The sequence below is a fragment of the Stylophora pistillata genome, chromosome 1 (assembly GCF_964205215.1).
Source record: "Stylophora pistillata chromosome 1, jaStyPist1.2, whole genome shotgun sequence".
NCBI classification, from domain to species: Eukaryota; Metazoa; Cnidaria; class Anthozoa; order Scleractinia; family Pocilloporidae; genus Stylophora; species Stylophora pistillata.
In genome coordinates this window covers 18,328,644-18,349,033 of record NC_142519.1, presented here as the reverse complement: position 1 = coordinate 18,349,033, position 20,390 = coordinate 18,328,644, and the positions used below count along the sequence as shown (strand labels likewise).

Here is a 20,390-nt window from a genome sequence, read left to right as displayed (position 1 = left end):
CACTTTTGAAAGGGTCCTTCCTCTGTTCATGAAAAAAGATCTGATTAATTAGGGCATATTAACCTCGTGAAGCCATGCACAACCAGCATCTCCATCATGTCCATATCTCACCTGTAGATTGGGCACATGGCCGCATTGAATTCATGAACACTGTAGATTGTTGCTTTCATTTCATTTTGCTCAAATTTTGTCTATTGATTTAGGAGAAGAATGAAGGTATGTGAAGAGGCTAATTCCTGGCAGTGAGGTGGAATATAACTGTGTGTGTTATTCTTTTTTAGGGGGGGGGGGGGGGGGGAAACCAAAAAATCATAAATTGAGATGACTAATTCTCATTTAGTTCCTAATGTGCAGCTCAACAGTGCAGGGTTTTGAATCATAAGGTTACACTATTTCACACTGTTATAGTCAAGAGTGTTGATGACAGTGCATGTACAACATGAGAACTGAACAAAAATAAAAGCAACAAAAGAATAAGTAAAAGAACAAAAGTAAGGCTTCCTGATATGTGATTCACCAAGGTTCATTGCAGACCACAAAGGTATTGTTATATCACCTACTAACAACAGATAATCCAGTGATATGGTAGGTGCCAAAAAGAAAGTCCAGTAATTGCATAACCATAACAGAGTTATTGCAACTGCAGAGAGCTTTATTATTAAAATAAACGTAACAGGAGAGACATAAAATTATTTAATATCAGTTACAGGCTACACTACAGCCAACTAATACTGAAACAGAGAGGATTTACAATAAAAAACTTCGATAGTAAAAAATGTAGGTTAAGACATTTTCAGTACAACAGACAAGCACCTAATTCCTCCTTAGTACTGGTAATCACAAATATACGCATTCACAAGTAGCCGCCTAGTGGCTTGTAAGTCTATTTTCCGAGGAGAATTTAGGTGTTGAAAGCAGTTTGCCTGAAAATGCCCAAAATGCTGCAAATGTAAATTATGTACAAATGAAAAAGGACTCAACTCAGAAAAAAAAATTCACTACAAACAAAAGAAATAATTTAGCCATATCAATATTCAGAGCAGTACAGTGACATTTGAAACCATTTCAAAAATTCAACACAAAGACAAATGGGCACTGCACACTTAAACTGACTCCAGTACTGAACATCTCTATACTCTCTTCAAAAAATCACTATATTTAAAAAGTGTGATCAAGGAGCCACCGACCCAGGTAACTTGTGAGCTAGGATCACAAATAAAGTTGTCCTGTCTTAAGGAAAATTTTTTATACTTCTATGGCAAGAAGGTGGGGGAGGGAAAACTGTTATCACAACAAATCTTAGTGTGGGAATGAAACTGGGGCTAATCTCAACCCTCACCACTAGTAGGAGTATTTTGTTCTTGCTCTTGCCACCTCATAACCTAAGTTGGCAGTTACATGATCCAGCATGATAGTCAAATTACTTTGCAGAAATTCAGTGGATGAGGCTTTGTTCATGGTTCAGCAAACAAACACATGTAAACAATTAATTATTTGTACATAATATGGCAACAAGGGTGGATGAGTGTGCCATTAATAACACTAGCAACCAAGCTTAAAATTTTGACAAAATGTAACCAAAAACAACTATGCATGTATTAGAAAAAACATTCTTGTACAACTGACCAAGATATGGTAAACATAAGTTTAAAATTCACAATTGTATATATTTTTTTAATACACCTCCCACAATATTTACTTGATGCCCACAATTCAAACTCTGGCACTGTCACTGTACAAATGTCTACCTAGTGTAGTTTTATAAGACTTTACTGCTATGATTGATATCCATTAATTTTTTTTTTTTTTAAGTCAAAGCTTCACTGTAATCACAGGTTGCTACTACGGTAACCATAATTATTTGAGGATACCCAATTAAGTTGCGATGAACAGAGACATCACCCATGACATGAGATCAATGTACAAATGGTAAAGTACACTATAAAGTACTTACAATAACTTACAGATAAACAAGGAAAATCCATATTGATAAAGGTAAGCAGTTTCAAGACAAAAGCAAGACTTTACTTTGAGCACAAAACAGATGGATAGGCAGAAACAAGAATCCACCAAAGTTCACATGGCATACTTCCGAGTCCACTCCTTAGCCACAGTTTCATATTTAGCTTTGTCTGTTTTGTATATACGTGCTATATCTGGCACTAATGGATCATCTGGATTTGGATCCGTGAGCAACGAACATATCGACAAAAGAACTGCAACAAAAAAGAAATATCCTGTGACTGGCATTTCTTTACATGCACTTTGCATTTGCACTTTCATGCAATTCTTTGCCACAGAATGTTAATGCTTCAAGCAACAATCACTGCAGTCACTAAAATTACCACAAATTTAAACTTTTACACCCTAACATCAGTATGCATATATATTCTCCATACTGTTCACTAGACATTTCCTTCAGAGAATTTGTTTAACAATTAAGGATTTCTTTAGTTGATCATTTCCTCTATTCTGGTGACCTTAACATTTGATTCAGGTGCGATATTGTAAGGAGAAATTAGATGCTTATCACTCTTAGGGGTTGGAGCCAGTTAGTGTTTCTGTCTCTTTTCCACACAAGAGATGTATATACCCATGAGAAAATCTACAAACTCTAATTCATGTAACATTATTGGTTGTGTGAGAATTAAAGCTTGATTTGTCACATAAACCCCAATTTGAGGGTGACAATTTAAAAGGTCATTCTAGTCATTTCAAAGACAAAATCTAACCGTGTGGTCATCAGTTTAACCCATCATACATTATAACACAAAGAAATCGTTTGTTAAAGTGACCAAAAATCTACCTGTGCCTTTTGGTCAGGATTGCCAAAAGGCAACTTTGAGAAAATTTAGTATGCTCAATGAATTATAAAAAAAAAAACAAACAAACAAACAAACTATTGTCAAGCAATCCAAGAAGACTATCACAATTCTGCATAGATCAAGTTAATGTTTTTCAATAGGCCTTTAATTAATCTTACCCTTAGAAATTGTTAGGGCTGGACTCCACTGTGATCGTAAGATATCAAGACAAATATTGCCATTGCTGTTTATGTTTGGGTGATATATTCTTGTCGTAAATGATACCTGTTAAATGATGAAAGATACAAAAGAAAACAAATTGCTAAGAATACACAAGGGAATAGCTCTCATTTCTCTACAAAGTACATCCATTTTGAAATCACTAGTTATCCCTACCATCTAATTGAACCTCAGCAGAACAATTGAACGATCTAATCACCAATTACGTAAATTTTTGCTCTAAATGCCACCTTTTCCTCTGTCATGCAATTCTAGGATGGAGCTCCACAACAAAACAACCAATCTGACTTCATATTTAAGCTGTGAAATAAAATTCAAAAATTGCACAATTTTCTTTCTTTTCAATAAAAGTTTCGCACAAACAAAATCAAGTCATCAAAATGATAGATTTCAAAATGAATATAATTAAGAGGTCAATGAACTTTGTGTCAGGCAATTTTGATCTTAAATCATTCTCTCTAGTCCCCCAAGTGTGCAGAAACTTTTGAACATATGTCAAAAAAGAGGGAACTAACTCAGTAATTAAAACTGATGATAAGCGACTGAAAGATCCAAAGGAGGTTGTAAGTGGGATAGTAAGCCCTAAATTGAGTGGGCAACCAAGGGACTCTTGCTAGTGTTGCCTAAATACAGTGTGTTGGCTTCAAGTGCAACTGACCCCTAAATTTTTTTTCATTTAAAAAAATCTTCCTGCTTTGGTGAGTATCTCTTCGAAAAAATTTTTGGATTTGGTCAAATCCTTGAATTTTTGTGCACGGTTGAGGCACAGAGAATCGCATTAAAATCACCGCCATTTTGACTCACGACCGCGTTTCAAGGATCAAGAGTCTGGTGACTAATGTGACGTCACTTCGAGAACCCAACAATCTGTATTTCGGGTCATTTTGCACAGTTCACTGGTTATGTTTGGAAGGTTAGATCAATATTGGTTGCAAATATGCCGCAGAATGAATCTAGTGCTAGAAAGGCTTTCACAGGCCGACGACTGGCTGAGAATTCCTTGAGCATCTTCTCGAAGTGACGTCACAAGTCTACTCTGCCCAGATCCGCATTTACGCAGTCGTGGTCCATTCAGATCTTGACTTCAACAGGGCATAAAAAAATGAGGGTTTAACCAAATCCAACAATTTTTTCAAAGAAATACTCACCAAAGCAGGAAGATTTTTTTAAGTGAAAAAAAAAAAATTTAGGGGTCAGGTGCACTTTAATCAGGGCTTGACACTAACGGTAGCCAACTAGCCACAGACTAGTAGAAATTCAGTTATGGCTATACTGGTTTTCAATTTTCACTATCCAGTTTGGCTAGTAAAGAAACTGAAATTGTTGTAACATCTAAGTTGTCACAAGCCACTTGGCTATTAAGTTGAAAAGTTAGTGTCGAGCCCTTTTAATACAGGTCTAGTAAACTATAGAGTAGTTACTACTCAAAAAAAAAAAAAAAAAAAAAAAACCGAGGGAAAAACACTATTGAATCTGATTGTTTCATAAGACAGAAACATCATAATCGTGAGAATAAATCTTTAAAAGCTCTCTAACTTTATCATTAACTGTATTAAATAAAAATCAAATATCAAATCTTTCATCGAGCAGTGTCTGCTAAACACAGGTTTCAGAAAAGAAAAGCACATACCCCTGGCGCCTGCAGCCACCTGTTAGAGGTTTACACAGAACTGAGGTCTATTTTACCGAAAATGTGGCACGAAAAATTTTGGAAAAAAATTGAGTTCACGTCTGCTCAAGAAAGTGTGGTCCTTGTACTGTTCTTTCAAATTTCATACCCTGCTGAACCATAATATAGTTTATTCAGTCCCTGATGTAATATAAATATCACGGTGCTGCATAGCCATGTCAATCAAATGATGTATTGACCTAAAACAGACCACTGATGTAGATCGAGATCTGGAAACTTAAGAGGAAGGTTGTGTTCTTCAGCAAGGCGTACGAAACGATCGATTGAACACACCGATGTAATGAAAACATCTGCACACAAGGGGTCATTTCTTTTAAACAAACTGGTGTTAGAAAGCGAGCCGATGTTTTCAAAAGCTTGTTTGAGTGAAACTTGCATGCGATCGACTTGCACGTCATTACAGCACTAATAGTCCATTGTTCGACTTCCAATAATGCTTTAAAAAATTATGACCGTCAAGCTTAAGCTTCTTAAAATTTAGAAGGAGTCAACTCAAACAACAAAATACTCCACAATGAAATTCACCGGAAGAGAGGGGTGGATGGGGCAAAATCGATCGAAAACCTTGCTACGTACTAAGCTTTCTCCTTCTGCTCGAAAAAAAAAATCCACTTCTCTTCACGATATCTTAGATTGGTTTTAAAAAAAAGTTATGTTATAAATAGATAAGTTGAGATGTTTATATCAAAAACTTCAATTTTACCTACCTTCGGTGGTTTAAAAGGATAATCTGTTGGAAAATGTATCGTAAGGAAGAACACTCCACCTTGGTATGGGCTATCAGGCTGTTCACATAGAAACGACAAATAGAACAACAACTTTACAAGGGTCTTAAGAAATGTTTCTCATCGAATCGACCTATAAGACAGCAAAGATTCAAAAGAAATCAAAGCTCCTTACCGGCCCCATTATCGTCGCTTGCCAGTGAAATACTTCATTCGTATACACCAAGTCAAAAATGTACAAAGAGAGAGAACAATGTTAACGTTACAAACAGACTGACACCACTGAAATAGAGTTAACTAAACAGTACGCATAATCTTTAAAATGCTAGCTTTAGAGAATGAAAAGTCTTTGAGCCAGAAAATTCTTCGAAGTCAGCGAAACACAACAAATTTTGTCGTGTGAAACATATTTCACTTACGATCATCTCCAACTGGTCCTGCGGAACATTGTGCTGGCGGGTCACGTCCTAAATCTTGTAATTCCTGAGAAATAACAGTGAAACTCGACATAAATTCCAGCTCAACCGAACAACTAGGTGGGCCGGACACTGTTCAACCTAAACTTTAACACTCTTGGCAACCAACGTGAATCAGCCATACAGTTTTCATGAGCGACCGAAAGGGTACACCGTAACCATCGGAGTTAAACGTTTACTTTCAACTATTCTTTCGCAAGAAAACGCCAATATAAAAACGTTAAAACTTACTTTGTTTATCCTTTTTAACGCCATTTTCTATAAACCCTATTATTGTTGAAGTCTCGAGGAAATTACAAAATATTACTAGTATGGTAAGATCGCTAACTTCCTGTTAATGGAGGCTACCACGAAACGTGTGAGCTGTTTTCCTCTTCATCCATTGGTTGAAAGACAGTTACGTTCACAGAGAGGAACCGGGCTAGTTCCAGTTCTCTGGTGGGTGTTGTTTCTCGAGAGGGGCACGAGATTTCCGTCCAGTCTAAGGTCCCCAACTGACTACTTTGCATATGCTCTGCGAATGATCTTAGTAATTTTATGCGAATTTTCCGTAGATTATATGGTTAGGATAGCTGGCAGTATAAGCTGTCGCAAATGACTCAATTAGCTCACTTGCACTTCAGCAGTTTGGTCTGAGAGAAAGCCTGAGAGTTTGGTACATGATGAGACAAACAAGAGACTAATTCTAGGGGATGTGAAATGCATGAAAGGAGATTTTATCTATATTTGTTGGCTTTATCTACTTTAATAGGAAAATAGCAGAAAGGGTGACTTCCGAGATTACATCCTCTTAGCCATTGTACATGCAGCCTGCACTAATTTGCATGGGGTAGGAAGAGGCAGTCTAAGAAGATAGTACAAGTTCACAAATTCACGCGCAAATTGCTCCAAAGTTGGGGGAAGGGGTGGCATATATAAGGCATTTCAGTTATTTTGTCTACTCCATCCTCAGGATTTATCTCAGTCTGGGTTCAATTCTTTTTTGTCAGCCGGGAGGGATTTCTATTTTTTGCTGTGCATTTCTTCTGCTCAGAGCTAAGGATAATTTCCTGTGTTTAACAAATTGAAATTTGCTCCTCCCACCCACTATACTTCTCCCTGCACAAAACTTTGGATTATATCAAGATAACACCCTTAAAATGATAAATGCCTTTCCCATAATTTTTTTAGGGGGGCTCAAAGACTAAACTTTAATGAGAAGAACAGATAGAGAAGTTGTTTTGGATCACGTTTAGGTAAGAAAGAGTTTGCTTAAACTTTGTTCTCAACAAAAATATGAAAAAAAATTTAAAGCCCATGGGATGAGTGTTATTGAGGTCAATTTAAGCCACTCTATCTCTTTTAAAGATAATGTATCCATAAACAAATATTGGTCATCTTATTTGTTTCCCTTCTTCAATACTTCTACACAAGTTCATGGAGTGTACACTCTGAGATACTGAACAGGATGTAAGATGCTGACGCAAATCACATTCAAAAATCAATCACTTAATTATCTGTTTATTCACCACTTCCAAAGGGAACAAAAAGACAACAAATGCAAAGGTTTGGAGGTGTTGCAGTAGCTACAATCAAAATCATTAGCTGTAACTTAACCTAGGACCATAGGATAAGGATTTAATGTTCTTTTCCTGAAGATGGTTTGGAATTTAGTCACTAAAACCTAAACAATATCACTTCCAACTAAAGCCAGGTGGACACTGGATTTTCAGTATGCAATACAAAATAATAATATACCAATAAGCAACTTGACAGTACCAATACAGGTGTACTGAGAATACTTTTAAGTCCAGGCCTTAGGAAAACATAGCACAAATATAGAGTCAAATACGGTTAATGTACCTGCTTAAATTTGGGCTGAAAGTGCTCACAACAATTTGTATGTACAATGACACAAGTAACACATGCACAAAATGTACAAAAACAGTTGCTACACTGATTCAGAACAATGTAATTTATTAAAATCTGAATCTGCTACACAAAACATTAACTTGATTTACAAATATACATACATACTTGCAAACTCCTGTTTATGGCATTCTCTACATTTGTTGCATCATGACTGACAGTATATACCTTACATGGCAAAGACACATCACTGGTTAATCACTTGACATTTCTAGAGAAAGTGCTGTAGGACATAACATATATTGCACATCACAACAATACAACTTTGCAACAGCAGAGTCTTTATGAAGTCATCATTGGGCAAACTTCCTTGTCCATTCTTTTGCTGTTTCATTATATTTCACTTTGTCTGTTTTATAGGTTCGTGCTATTTCTGGCACCAAAGGATCATCAGGATTTGGATCAGTAAGCAAGGAACAAATTGACAGAAGTACTAAAAAGAAAAAAGAAGAAATTAAACATGTCAGTTAATATTTCCCCACATGAATGACTGAGCAGCTAATAAAACCAGCAAAAGTACACTGTTCTTAAGGGCTAAATACACGAGTTGACTTAGACTAGGTTAACATTAGAGGAGAGTTTTCCGGATTCGTAAATGTTTCCAGATTCATCAATTTTGGAGTATTCGGATTTGTAGGCGTTTACAATAAAAGGATAATCGGATTCCTGACCGTTTACACACAACGACAACTCCGGAACATTTGAAATGGAATGGTTACCAAGCCAAGTGTTGTTTCGTCATTCGATTCACAAAGTGAAAATGCCTCCCCAAAAAAAGGCTATCTAGAGTAGATCCAGATGCCACTGAGGCAAATTTGAGTTGGACAGATGCCAAGCCATCTACATCGTCGGCGATTAAGTGTGGCTGACATTAAACTTGCTTGCAATAATAATTTGCTTTTCCTCAGAAATAATGCAGTACACATGATAAAATTTATCACCTGAACCTGCAACAAAATTAAGCAACCAGAGACCACCAGCAAAGTTAGCACCAGATCCTCCATTTTGGTTTCACCGCTAACTCAAAAGATTGCAGGCGGAAATAAAATCCGGATTCAAGAAAAAAAGCGGTTACACAACAAAACTTTCTGGATTCAAAGTTCTCACTTTAAATTCTGCATTCAAAATCTCCGTAGACATGACCAAACCGGGGAGTTTTTATTTTGGATTCGTCCACTTTCGTGTAACCGGCAAAATCTATCCGGTACTAAAATGCTTCAGATTCATCACAAATCCAGAAAAATTTACTCTAGTGTAAACCTAGTCTTATAGTGAGGTATACTCCACAAAAGTATTCATGCATTTCATAATAAATCATGGAAAATAATTCAATTGAGATAAACAAAATCCTACAAGCATTTTGATTGTTTTTTCTTATGACCTACTGGAGGACAGATGCATTGAAGACATAACCATTCATAACAACTTTCTTTTCTTTTTTTTTTTATCAAGTAAAAGTAGATTCCATGTTACCATAAGTACACACAGAAATAGATCACAGAAGATTTCAAAATGTGGTAAGAACATCAGTGACACAGTCAGCTGGGCCTTGCATGTCACTCTATCGTTCCTATCATGTTTTGATGTCATCTGTGATCTATACAGTAACTGAATAGACGTATGGTTACAAGGAAACTATCTGTTCAATTGATGACAACTGATTTTCCAGAAGTGTGTAAAACTACAAGTTTACAAGGAGCCTCTTAATCATCCATTACAACTGATTTTCCAGAAGTGCGTAAAACTACAAGTTTACAAGGAGCCTCTTAATCATCCATTACAACTGATTTTCCAGAAGTGTGTAAAACTACAAGTTTACAAGGAGCCTCTTCATGATCCATTACAACTGATTTCGTCAACACCTGAGCAGAGTTTTTCAAAGCTGGGTCAAGATAACCAAAGGTTAAGTATGAAATCCGATTTCAGATTTCAAAGCTTTAAGAGAAAATTCAGTGCTATCCTTTTGTCAACTATTTGATGATTGGATGCCTTGTATCTAATAGAGAAAATTAAGAAACTCCGATAAAAGTTTAACCCTAGATTAACCTTAATCAGGCTTTAAACAACCCAGCCCTGGGCCCAGTTGTATAATGGGCAGATGATGCTAACGTTTAAATCACTATCCAACAAATAAGTGATGGCAAAATTTATAGTGTTATCCACCAGATGGAGTTTTATCCAGTGGACAGCATTATCCAACCTTCAAACAACCTAGGCCTGAAGTACAAATGTCCCTCTTGTTATTAACTATACAAAATGTTGTTGTTTCCCCATCTTGACTTTCTTTGACTTGCCTCATTACAAGCCTGTGCATATCACATTAAAATCATTGGGTACCTAATGAAAACTATCTCACCTTTAGAAATGGTTAGAGCTGGACTCCACTGGGATCGTAAGATATCAAGACAAATACTGCCGTTACTGTTTATGTTAGGATGATATATTTTTGTAGTAAATGATACCTGCAACATAAATAACATCAGTTAATAGCAGTATTGATACAACAGGCCTTGTTCATTCAAAAGGAGGACAACACTCACTATGAGAGAAATCCCCCAATATCCAATGGACCTTTGTAGTTTACTTTGATCAAACTAATCCACATAAATTGATTTATCCTGTGGCTGTTATCCACACTCTGCAATTCTTTTCCTGGTCCTGGAAAGTCAGGGTCTAAGCCAAACCATATCATTTTTTCACATTTTTCGTTCCTTTCATCATTGTCTGTATGACTAACCATTCAAATTGAAAGGATAATTTATGAACTTAAAATAATAAGGAGACTTGGCATAGTTTCTTTTGAAAATACAACAGTCTATTTCAAATATAGATAAACATCTCCAGTCTTTGATGGAGCAGCAGAAAAGTACATTTGAATTGTCAAAAAGTTCCTTGTGTGTTTTTTTATGTTACATAAAAAACAAAAAACCATGTGACAAATCAAAAAGTTATTAGACTGCACAAGTACTTAAATATGAGATGATGTAAAGCAATTTACACCAGTCCTATAACTGTCTCTTGGAAGTCAAGATCCATGTTTTGGTTGGCATCAAGGTTTTTTTACCTATCACCTTTAACACTAAAAATGCTATTACCCCTACTGTTTTATGTAACACCCTGGGCAAACAATTTACTGTATTTCCTTTTTTGAGTTAGAGAACTTCTCACTACAACTAAATTAAACAATACAGAAATTGCAAATTTCAGTCAAGAAAAGCTTAAAAAAGAAATTAATCAATGCTATAATTCAAGGAAATAAGTCTTTACATACAACAAGACAAATTTGACTTAATGAATTGGCAATGTAAGACATTACCAGGAGATTCCACATGTATTAAAAGAGTTAAAATCTTCATATCATTTCTTCAACATTCTCATTAAGAACTTGCATAGACAAGTTACATGACAATCTTATTGGACCTGGCAAATGCCCTCATACAAATATTGGACAGTCAAATAATTAGAAAATCACAGAGACAAGGATATGTTGAATCTTAATTAAATAATTAGTTATGAGAGTCTTCAAAGGTTCAAAAATTTAAATTGCTTTTTTTAAGACAGTTAAAATTTGGTTTTGGTTCACTTTTCTACATGTAGTTTAGAGTGACTGTTTTTCATCTGGTCACCTCCTCAACTTGAAAGAGTAAAAGGGAAAATGAACACTCTTCTGAATAATGGGCTTAGCATGACATGCTTTACAGAAATGAACATTGTATAGAGATCATTCTGTCGTTACAACAGTCATCTCAAAGAGTACAACCATAACAACAGAAGAAAATCCTGACAATAATCCAAGAGAAGGTTACAAACATCGCTCAGATGGAAGGCGATTTTAAAAAGATCCCGACTTGAGATCGGTGGAGGAGAAATTTCTAAGAACAACTTTGCCTAGTTTCTGATGTAGTCAGTAGTTTGACTTCTTCAGTAACAAAACGCTAAAGTTGAAGAGAACCCCTAAATTTCAGTCTTCTACAACAATGGCCATGAATTCACCACGTACGGCACAAAAAATACATTTCTTGGTTCTTTGCAAGCAATTGAAAACAGACTACTTTTTTCTAAATACAATAACCAAATCACCTACCTTTGGAGGTTTAAAAGGATAATCTGTTGGGAAATGTATCGTAAGGAAAAACACTCCACCTTGGTATGGGCTATCAGGCTGTTCGAAAAGAAACAGCAAACCACAAACCTTAGCACTACAATTCAGCAATGTTCTGTGAAGATTGACAACTGAAGGTATTTTAAAGACACCAAAGGTTTCATAGATATAATAATTCCTTACCGGACCCATTATAGTCGCTTGCCAATGAAACACTTCAGGATCACGCGATGACAGATTTGAATAAGAGAAAAATTATATTAGAACTTTATGAACTGGCGTTCAGACGTAGAACCCAAAGTTGAACCACTGAGATACCAAGTAGGGTAATTATATAATAAAGAATAGTGTGTGGCGTAAAGTTTGCTTTTGAAGTGATAAAATACTGTGACCTATTCTTCTTACAGTCATCTCCAACCGGCCCGGCAGAACACTGGGATGGTGGATCACGTCCAAGATCTTGCAGTTCCTGAATTAACAGAAAAAAAAAGAATACAAACTAACGTTGATAATTCGATGTCCAGGTATTACTGTAAACAAAATGCCGCCAATGGCCATCACATGAACATAAAAAGACAAAAGTGCCGTGTGTACATTTTCATATCGCTTTTGCACCGACATCAATTCTAACATATTTTATCAAAATCAACTATATTTGAAATCCCTCGTTTCACATCACAGGTCATACAAACGAAGCCACTGCTTACTTTGTTGATCCTCTTTAGTGCCATTCCCCCGAATAACTATCACGATGTAAAATAGAATGGGAGCAGGCTAACGTCGTGTGCTGCGATGAAGAATCGGCAAACTTCCTGTAAAATGGCGACTAAACTGCGAAGGTAAAAAATGTCGCAGTCTATTGGATAGTAGCTGTCACATGATCAAATCTTTAACTGCGCAGAGCCACTAGGCTAGTCCCATTCTCCTGTGGAGTGACGCGTCAGAAAAGAATTCAACCTCTGAATCACCCCGCCTATTATTTAGTGTTATTCCTAATCATAAAACGGGCGCTGCGTTATAGATTTCCAAAACTAGTCAGCCATTTCAAGAAAAGGGATACAGTCCTCTTAAATGTCTATTACAAGCTTCATTCTTTTTCCTTATTTCCTTATTTCTTTCCTTCTTTCCTTTCCTTAAACAATCTTTCGTACATTGCCTCCGAAAGGCCAAGCCTTGACGACGGGATTATTCTGAGAGAGGGAATTATGAAAATCGAACTTAACAAGGTAAATAAACGCGGCGGAGGAGCGAAAACGAGAAGCTCAAGGTCCAGCGGTTTCTCCCACCGTTTCCTTCAGTCCAAGCCACTTGTTTTGGCGGCCCTGCCGTGCAACTCTTCGATGCGTACCCATATACGCCATCCCCGCAGCCATACACTTGCTTTTGTCAAGGGGAAAGAATAGCATACAACCCCCTAACATAGTGAGCTCCCAGCTGAAGCAGCTCTCACGGGTGAGGTGAAACTTTTTAGGAGTGAAAAATATTGAAGAGTGTTTATTTAGGCTCTGACTAGGCTGGAATAAAGGAAAATCAAGTCAGTTCCTATTCCGGTATGTAATAATAATAAAAATAATAGCGATGGTTTAATGACGACTTTTCTGCAGAGTAGCTCTATGTTCGTCGTGAGCTAAATATGTTACTAACAAACAATAATGATAAAAAAGAAAAGAATTAGATGTATGTGCAAATAGAAATATACTCATATTAAAACAGTAAATATGTACATACAACAAAAATTTGCAGTACACTTTTGTACTCGTTGTAATTTCATTGGAAGATATTGAGGTAATAAGGGATACGTCACTATGTCATTGTAATCGAGCTTTGAGAGTATCATCGATTCAGCTAACTTCTCTTTTGTGCTGCAGACGCCAGATTTTTTAATTTCTTGATAATTGATGAGGCTGCAAAACACGAAGACACGGTTTTTGCTATGTGATCTGTCCACTTTAAGTTTTCTTGTACCCACATACCGAGAAATTTGAAAGATTGTACTCTTTCAAGAACTTCACCGTTGGCTTTAATCTCGGATGTTTGGTAGTCCAGCTTGTGTTGCGTTGACATCTGATCTGTGGTGATTATCATTTGCTTGGTCTTTTTCCCACTCAACAATAAGTTTAAGTTACTTGACCAGGCCTCAAAGGTACGGCATTGCGTTGTTTAACTCCGCCGTAGTTGCGTCAAGTTTTGAAGGGACGCAGTGGGTAATAAGAATTTTTAGAATATTTGACAATTATTCCACGAGCGCGCGTTGGATATGAGATGATAGAAAGCCAACGAGGCGCGTAGCGCCAAGTTGGCCATAATCATCTCATATCCAACAAGCGCGAGTGGAATAATTGTTTTATTAAAAACGCCCCCAAGATATTAGACAAATCTTACCAAATCTTAAATTTTTTTAGCTCCCTTTTAATTTTAAGCTGACGCGTACGCTTACCATACTTGTAGATTATGGTATATTGGTTCATATAACATAATGGCTAAGCCAATAAAAAGTCTTGAATTGTATTATCCAATGATCCAGTTTTTAATAATAACTTAAAATTGCGCAAATATCAATATACATTTTCATCAGCGCAGAAACTAAAATGTTACAAAAATCTAAACTGAAAAAAAAAACAACAAATAGAAAAAGGAAAAAATCTACTAATGAAATAATATATATGCTAAACATATGCCAATAAAATATAGTACAAAAATATATATAATCTAATCTAATGTAATTCGATATTTAACAGCTAAAAGCTTCTTTAAATAAATACGTCTTTACATATTTTTTAAAAAGATTCAACGATTTTGAATTTCTAATATAATATGGAACAACATTCCAAAGTTTTGGTGCGGCTGTTTGAAAAGATCGGTCACCGAGTGGGGAGTAAGTACATCTTCCCTTTTGGTAACTCCAGTAATACAGTGTAGATCATTATTATAAGATCGTAATCTGTACCTTCCGGGGGTCCTTAACTTAATTAATTCTAGAATATGATTGGGCGTATATGATTGGGCGCAAGCCTTATACGTGATCAGAAGAATCTTAAATAAAATACGTTGACGAATGGGCAGCCAGTGAAGTTTAAAAAGTAATGGAGTAACGTGGCAATATTTACTAGCCATGAATACAAACCTGGCCGCTGCATTTTGCACTCTTTGTAACTTATTGATCTGATAGTCTGGCAGCCCAAAATATAAACTATTGCAGTAGAGTCGATACGACTATAAATTAATGCATGAATTAAAATTTCAATCGATTCTTGTGTCAACTGATATTTCCTTATTCTACGTAAATTATAAAGGTGATAAAAAGCTGTACTACAGGTTTTATTTGCGTGAGTGTTCATTGTTAGTGATGGGTCTAGCCACACCCCTAGGTTCTTAACTACTTTACTTGGTGTAATCTGGTCGTTTCTTACACTGAGGTGCGTAGTTTTTACTTTGGCCAGTTGTTGTTTTGTGCCAATGAGTATCAGCTCAGTTTTATCAGAATTCAATTTAAGTTTGACATCTTTCATCCAATTGTGGATATCATTAATACATTTTTCTATGCATGTTCGCCATGGCTTCAACCTCGCCAGTTTGTTCCTTTGGACTAGAAGACAATAATAAACGTCGTATCATCCGCGTACTGAAATGCGGGGCGATCATGAACTTCATCAAGATAATTTACATATAAATTGGACAATACTGGGCCCAAAATGGATCCCTGTGGTACACTCCGAGTTTGGTATCAGTGGGCTCAGATGTTTTGTCATTGATTTGTACGAACTGTCGTCTACCATTAACGAAACACAAAACGCATTGTAGAAAGTGGTTAGAAAACTCCATTTTATACAATTTTTCTAAGATCTTGAGATGATCCACCGTGTCGAACACCTTTGAACAATCTGCATATATAGCCATGGTCAGCTCGCCCTTCTTCATCGCTTGGATGAGGTCGTCTCTGAAACGCATCGATAATGAGGTTGTAGAATGTCCTTTCCTATAGCCAGAGACTTTCACCCGATAAACACAATATCATGACTCCATATGTTATGGAGTCGTGATAAAGTGTTTATCGATGTGTTCTGTCACGCAACGTTCATTCAGCCTGGAAAGCGCAGGAAGGATGGCTCATTGGTCTGTAGTCACCACACTCCTTCGGGTTGTCTACTTTAAGAACAGGAGATATTCTGGATTTTCCACCCAGTGGGGAAAAGTGTTCTGAGTAATACATTGTCCCCCACTACATTCGTTTATGATGTGCGTTAGCGGTCAAGTGATGTATTCTACTACGAGCTAAGCGTATTTGGCTGGAATAAGGTCAGGACCTGTAGCGCAGTCAGTTCTTATACTGACTTTCGATCTGTCATTCTTTTTCTCTAAAGGAGACTGGGCGTATTGAGAAGAAGTCGTTACCATAATCTGACAAAGAGGTGATGTAGTTTTTCAGACATTCTCATGAGGATGGATGTGTTCCCAGTATCCTTTGCGTGGTGTTGGAAAAGTGGACGTTCAACTCATGAGGATCATCAGGCTCAGGGCTAGGATTAATTAAGAATACGATGTATCGTGCGCCAAAGCTCCTTTGTTCTCAAAGATGGATCTATTGTTTTTCTTCTTGGTGGTACAATTTTACTTCAAATAATATAGAGTCAAGAAGTGAATAGTTACTGAAGAATGAACAAAGTCACGATTGCTGGAGCACCAGCAACAGCAACAGCAACATTTCATAAAGCAAAGCACACCGGAAGTATATGACAAGAGAGATTATTTCGTCAATATTTTGTTTTGTTTTGTTTTGTTTTGTTTTTTTTTTCACAGTCGATTAGCTTGCTTGCCTCAGGTATACAAGGAGAGTGGGGGAGTAAATTGGAAAGCAAAGCGCAAAGAGAGTGCGCGCCGCAAAGAGACAGAATATCGATGAAATGACGCGAAGTAACTAGAAGTAACTGTTCATTTTTTCTTGTCACCACTCAGCTGGGTGGAAACGTGTCTGTGATGATTAAGCGTTGAATGACTTAGGAGTGATATGGATAGTAATAAAATATGCTAGCGTAAAAAGAAAGGAAAAAGGAACCACACCGGTAAGAGGAGGTACGAATGCTTGGTCAAGTAATTTTCAGTCCTAAATCAGGCACAATCTCCAGTTGTGACAATTGATCACCCACTGACTCCAGTTATGTTAATTGAAACATATTACACATATGTATCCTAAAGAAGATAGTGCTGCCAGACATCTCACGTCACGTTGCTTGTGCATGCGGGATTCTGGGTCAGGCCCGAGTTATGAGTTTGGCTCTCAAAAGTCCGGTGTTAGATTTGAATGAATCAAACTTCCGAGATGGGGAAGTTAGCTTCGCCTTTCTTGGTAAAAATTCATTGAGCTCTGTTTTTCAGCCTTATACCTTCAACCAAGCGGCTGATAACAGATGCTGCATCGCGTGACCGGCACGGGGCCATGTTCATTTAGTTTTAGCTTTTTTCCAGAAACTAGTAGATAGCGCTTCCGAGCGGAAGAAGTTCATCTTACCTTTTTCGGTAATTCTGCTTTCAAATTTAAGCATAAGGTCGTGGTATCGGTAAAACCCTCCAGAAAATTAACCGCGACGTAAGTCTTAAAAATACTGACACCCATACCGCCCTTTCTACACTAGAGAAGTATGTTCTGTTTGTTGTGAACAGTTTTGTTTCAATGGAACGTGACCGTATAATGTTCGAGAAGTGTACATATGTTACACTCAGTTTAAGTTCTACGATTGAGAGGCGATTATTTCGCACTGACCCTCTCATCCTTTTCTGTCATTTATTTTCTCCAGCTGTTGTGTTGCCAGATGATATACCATCCAAAGGATACCGCTATCATATCATTTCGTCGAGACACATTAACCAATTACGTGCCCGAGGATAGAGAACGGCGGATATGACGTCATCCTTTGGCCTTGGGCACTATTTAAATACAGATTTGACACACCGACGGCTAAGTCATAAAACGAATGTGCGATACTTTGCCAAACCCTTCGCTAAGACTGGTTGTGTGGTGTTCGAAGTGCAGAGCTTAAGTCGCGATGAAAAGTGGGAGGGTATCCAGCCTGTTCGTGGTTTGGTTATTGCTCTGTTCAGCTGTTTGGACTGAAGCAAGATACTCAAAGACGGTAATTATTAATCCATCCCATCTTACCATAAACATATTTCAGTTCACCAAAATGCGCTCATTCGGAATTAATTCTTCTGTCCCTGATTCAAACGTTGATAAAAGCGAATTTGTAGCATGTCGATCTATTCGTCTTGTTCTAGGTAAAGGAAAATCATCGCAGCGCAGAAGAAAAACAAGGTGAGTTAATCAAATCGAATAAATCACAAAATTCTTACAAACAAGTGATCGGATTCACGTTGGTCTGAAGACAACAGTCTACATTGAATCCGATTAGTGCTCATATCCTATTAAAAATAAATTCCCGCTGGCGCGAGCAACACAAAAATTGAAGCGATCTTGCTGTCCAGCTTGTCAGCAACCCGCGCGCAAAATAATCTCCGATTTGCCTATGTCATTTGTTTCATGCATTGAGGAAACCTCGCCCTAACGTAAGGGGTTCTATTGGTAGCTGGCTTCGGTCGAAAGAGTTATCACCTACATATCTGGCTGGCTACCATAACAAGATCCTTTTTTTTATCAAAGTCCCCTACATGCAAAAAAATTCTCCAATTCCAGCTTCACCAGAAACCAAGAGGAACTGTTTATTGATGTATTATTCTCTTACGCTAGATGCACTTACGCTAAGTGGTTAAACATTAAGTTTCAGCGGTACGTAGTACGACCACAATACAGTGATAAACACAGGAATCAATACATTCTGTCGATCATTTTCTGAAAGTTTTGAAGCTTAAGGTCAACTTAAGGTCATAGGGGGTTTATTTTACATCTCTTTTCACGTGCAAACTGAGATAGTCGCCAAATGTAAACGACAATTTCGTATCTTCACCACGTAAAACTAGCTTTGAGTTGCGCGCGCTGTGTGTTCAATTGATCTAGCTTCCTTAGGTTATGTATTTATATCGAGTACTCGGTAGGCTCTCTGTGGCGGCAAGTTACCAACAGAGGTTATATAATTAACTGAGGTCCTCTTGAAACACGTGTTGAAAGCTAAATACAGCGGAAAATTTTCCAACACGCAAATTGAGTGACAGTTTAAACACCAAAGCTAGTGATCCCGGGGGCACTCCAGCAAAGAGAAGAACAGCGTTCGAGTGTGTATCTGGGACTAATTTTTTTTATTCCTTCAAAAGAGCTCGTTTTCAACAAAACAATTTTACAAACTAGCGGGTTCTTGGCTATACTCCATGCGTATTTAAGTTTCTTTCGCATAACACCCACCACGAGTGCCCTTTTAATTGTACATTGTAATTTAACTCTCTCTGACAGCAGTTGCCTTCTTGAAAACAATTAAATGACGCAAGTTATTGCTAGATATCGACACAACGCAGTATCCAGGAAGTTCCCAAAAAATTGTATGTTATTTAATCGAATCGTTGCATAGGAAGTTCCCAAAAATCTGTACGTTATTTGATCGAATCATTACATCTTTGCAAGCTATTTCTCTCTGGTAATGCAAGATGCAAAAACTGATTGCGACCTGCATGGTGAAAACAGAGATGCCTTACGTCTTGCAGCTGAATAAGACAAAACTAAAACGAACGCGATGCTAACTACATCTGCTAAAATACGTTAAATGTGTTCGTCAGGAAGCCACCATACGATGAGTTAGCGACGACAACGAAGTCGTAGCAAAACAAAAGATCGATCTAATGAGCAGAACAATAGCTCTGCATATGCATTTTCAAACTTCTTACATTGCTGAGCCGCCCTCTCCAAAACAACAACGTGGAACCACCAAATTTGCGCAATTTCGACTACAAATAAGTCAAATAATTTCAGTTTCCACTTGGAACTCAACACTGCTCACATGCGTTAAGCTGAAGGTCAGATGTGGTGCCATAAGAGACGATAAAAATTTCTTTCAACAGCTGAAAGTTCAAGAACATTTTTAGAAACGTTTGAAACCCAGAATTTTATAAACTTGAAAGCCTACCAAGTGCAAGATTAAAAACGCAATCGCAGAATATCATCATTTCCACAACCGCAACTCTTTTGAGGCTTCTTCAGAGGAAAGGGTGAACTAGTAGCTTTGTGGATGTATATTACTACCTTTCTGTGTTATACGATGTATGTACTACGCTGATGATGTTTAAACCAACGCTCACATTCCATATATTTCACCTGGCACTGTCTATAATTCAAGGATAAACATGAGGTTCGGACATATTTCAGAAAGTTGTCATTGCCTATATCTATCTTAAGTAAATGAGGGGCAGGTTTATGTTAAAAGTTCTTGTAGTTGATTTATTCAAAATGCATCATCATTTCCGAGTAATCGATTGGATTAACGGCCCCCTTGAATATGAATTATTTCC

General features: G+C 37.2%; 3 protein-coding genes across 5 annotated transcripts in view; 1 reads left to right on the top strand and 2 right to left on the bottom strand.

Annotated features, from left to right (window-relative positions):
- Positions 1-631: 631 nt before the first annotated feature.
- On the bottom strand, positions 632-6,323 carry LOC111336619 (ubiquitin-conjugating enzyme E2-17 kDa). The gene is made up of 6 exons (XM_022942746.2): positions 6,167-6,323; positions 5,879-5,942; positions 5,635-5,666; positions 5,442-5,519; positions 2,984-3,089; positions 632-2,216 (listed from the first exon to the last, which is right to left on the bottom strand). Exons 1-6 carry the CDS (start codon positions 6,188-6,190, stop codon positions 2,077-2,079), a joined length of 444 nt encoding a protein of 147 aa, XP_022798481.1. The 5' UTR covers positions 6,191-6,323; the 3' UTR covers positions 632-2,076.
- A 1,096-nt stretch (positions 6,324-7,419) lies between these two features.
- LOC111336616 (ubiquitin-conjugating enzyme E2-17 kDa) lies at positions 7,420-12,809 on the bottom strand. Its single transcript, XM_022942741.2, has 6 exons — positions 12,653-12,809; positions 12,351-12,414; positions 12,129-12,160; positions 11,928-12,005; positions 10,200-10,305; positions 7,420-8,276 (listed from the first exon to the last, which is right to left on the bottom strand). Exons 1-6 carry the CDS (start codon positions 12,674-12,676, stop codon positions 8,137-8,139), a joined length of 444 nt encoding a protein of 147 aa, XP_022798476.2. The 5' UTR covers positions 12,677-12,809; the 3' UTR covers positions 7,420-8,136.
- Positions 12,810-17,864: 5,055 nt separating this feature from the next.
- The window catches only part of LOC148741499 (A disintegrin and metalloproteinase with thrombospondin motifs 3-like), a 32,813-nt gene continuing 30,287 nt past the window's right edge, over positions 17,865-20,390 (top strand). For 2 of the 3 annotated variants that reach the window (XM_088761626.1, XM_088761622.1), the window contains exons 1-2: positions 17,865-18,073; positions 18,216-18,252. In XM_088761626.1, coding sequence (XP_088617752.1) covers positions 17,987-18,073; positions 18,216-18,252 — 124 coding nt within the window. In that variant the 5' untranslated portion in view covers positions 17,865-17,986. The remainder of the gene's footprint in view (positions 18,074-18,215; positions 18,253-20,390) is intronic. The other variant, XM_088761638.1, reaches the window with a different exon arrangement.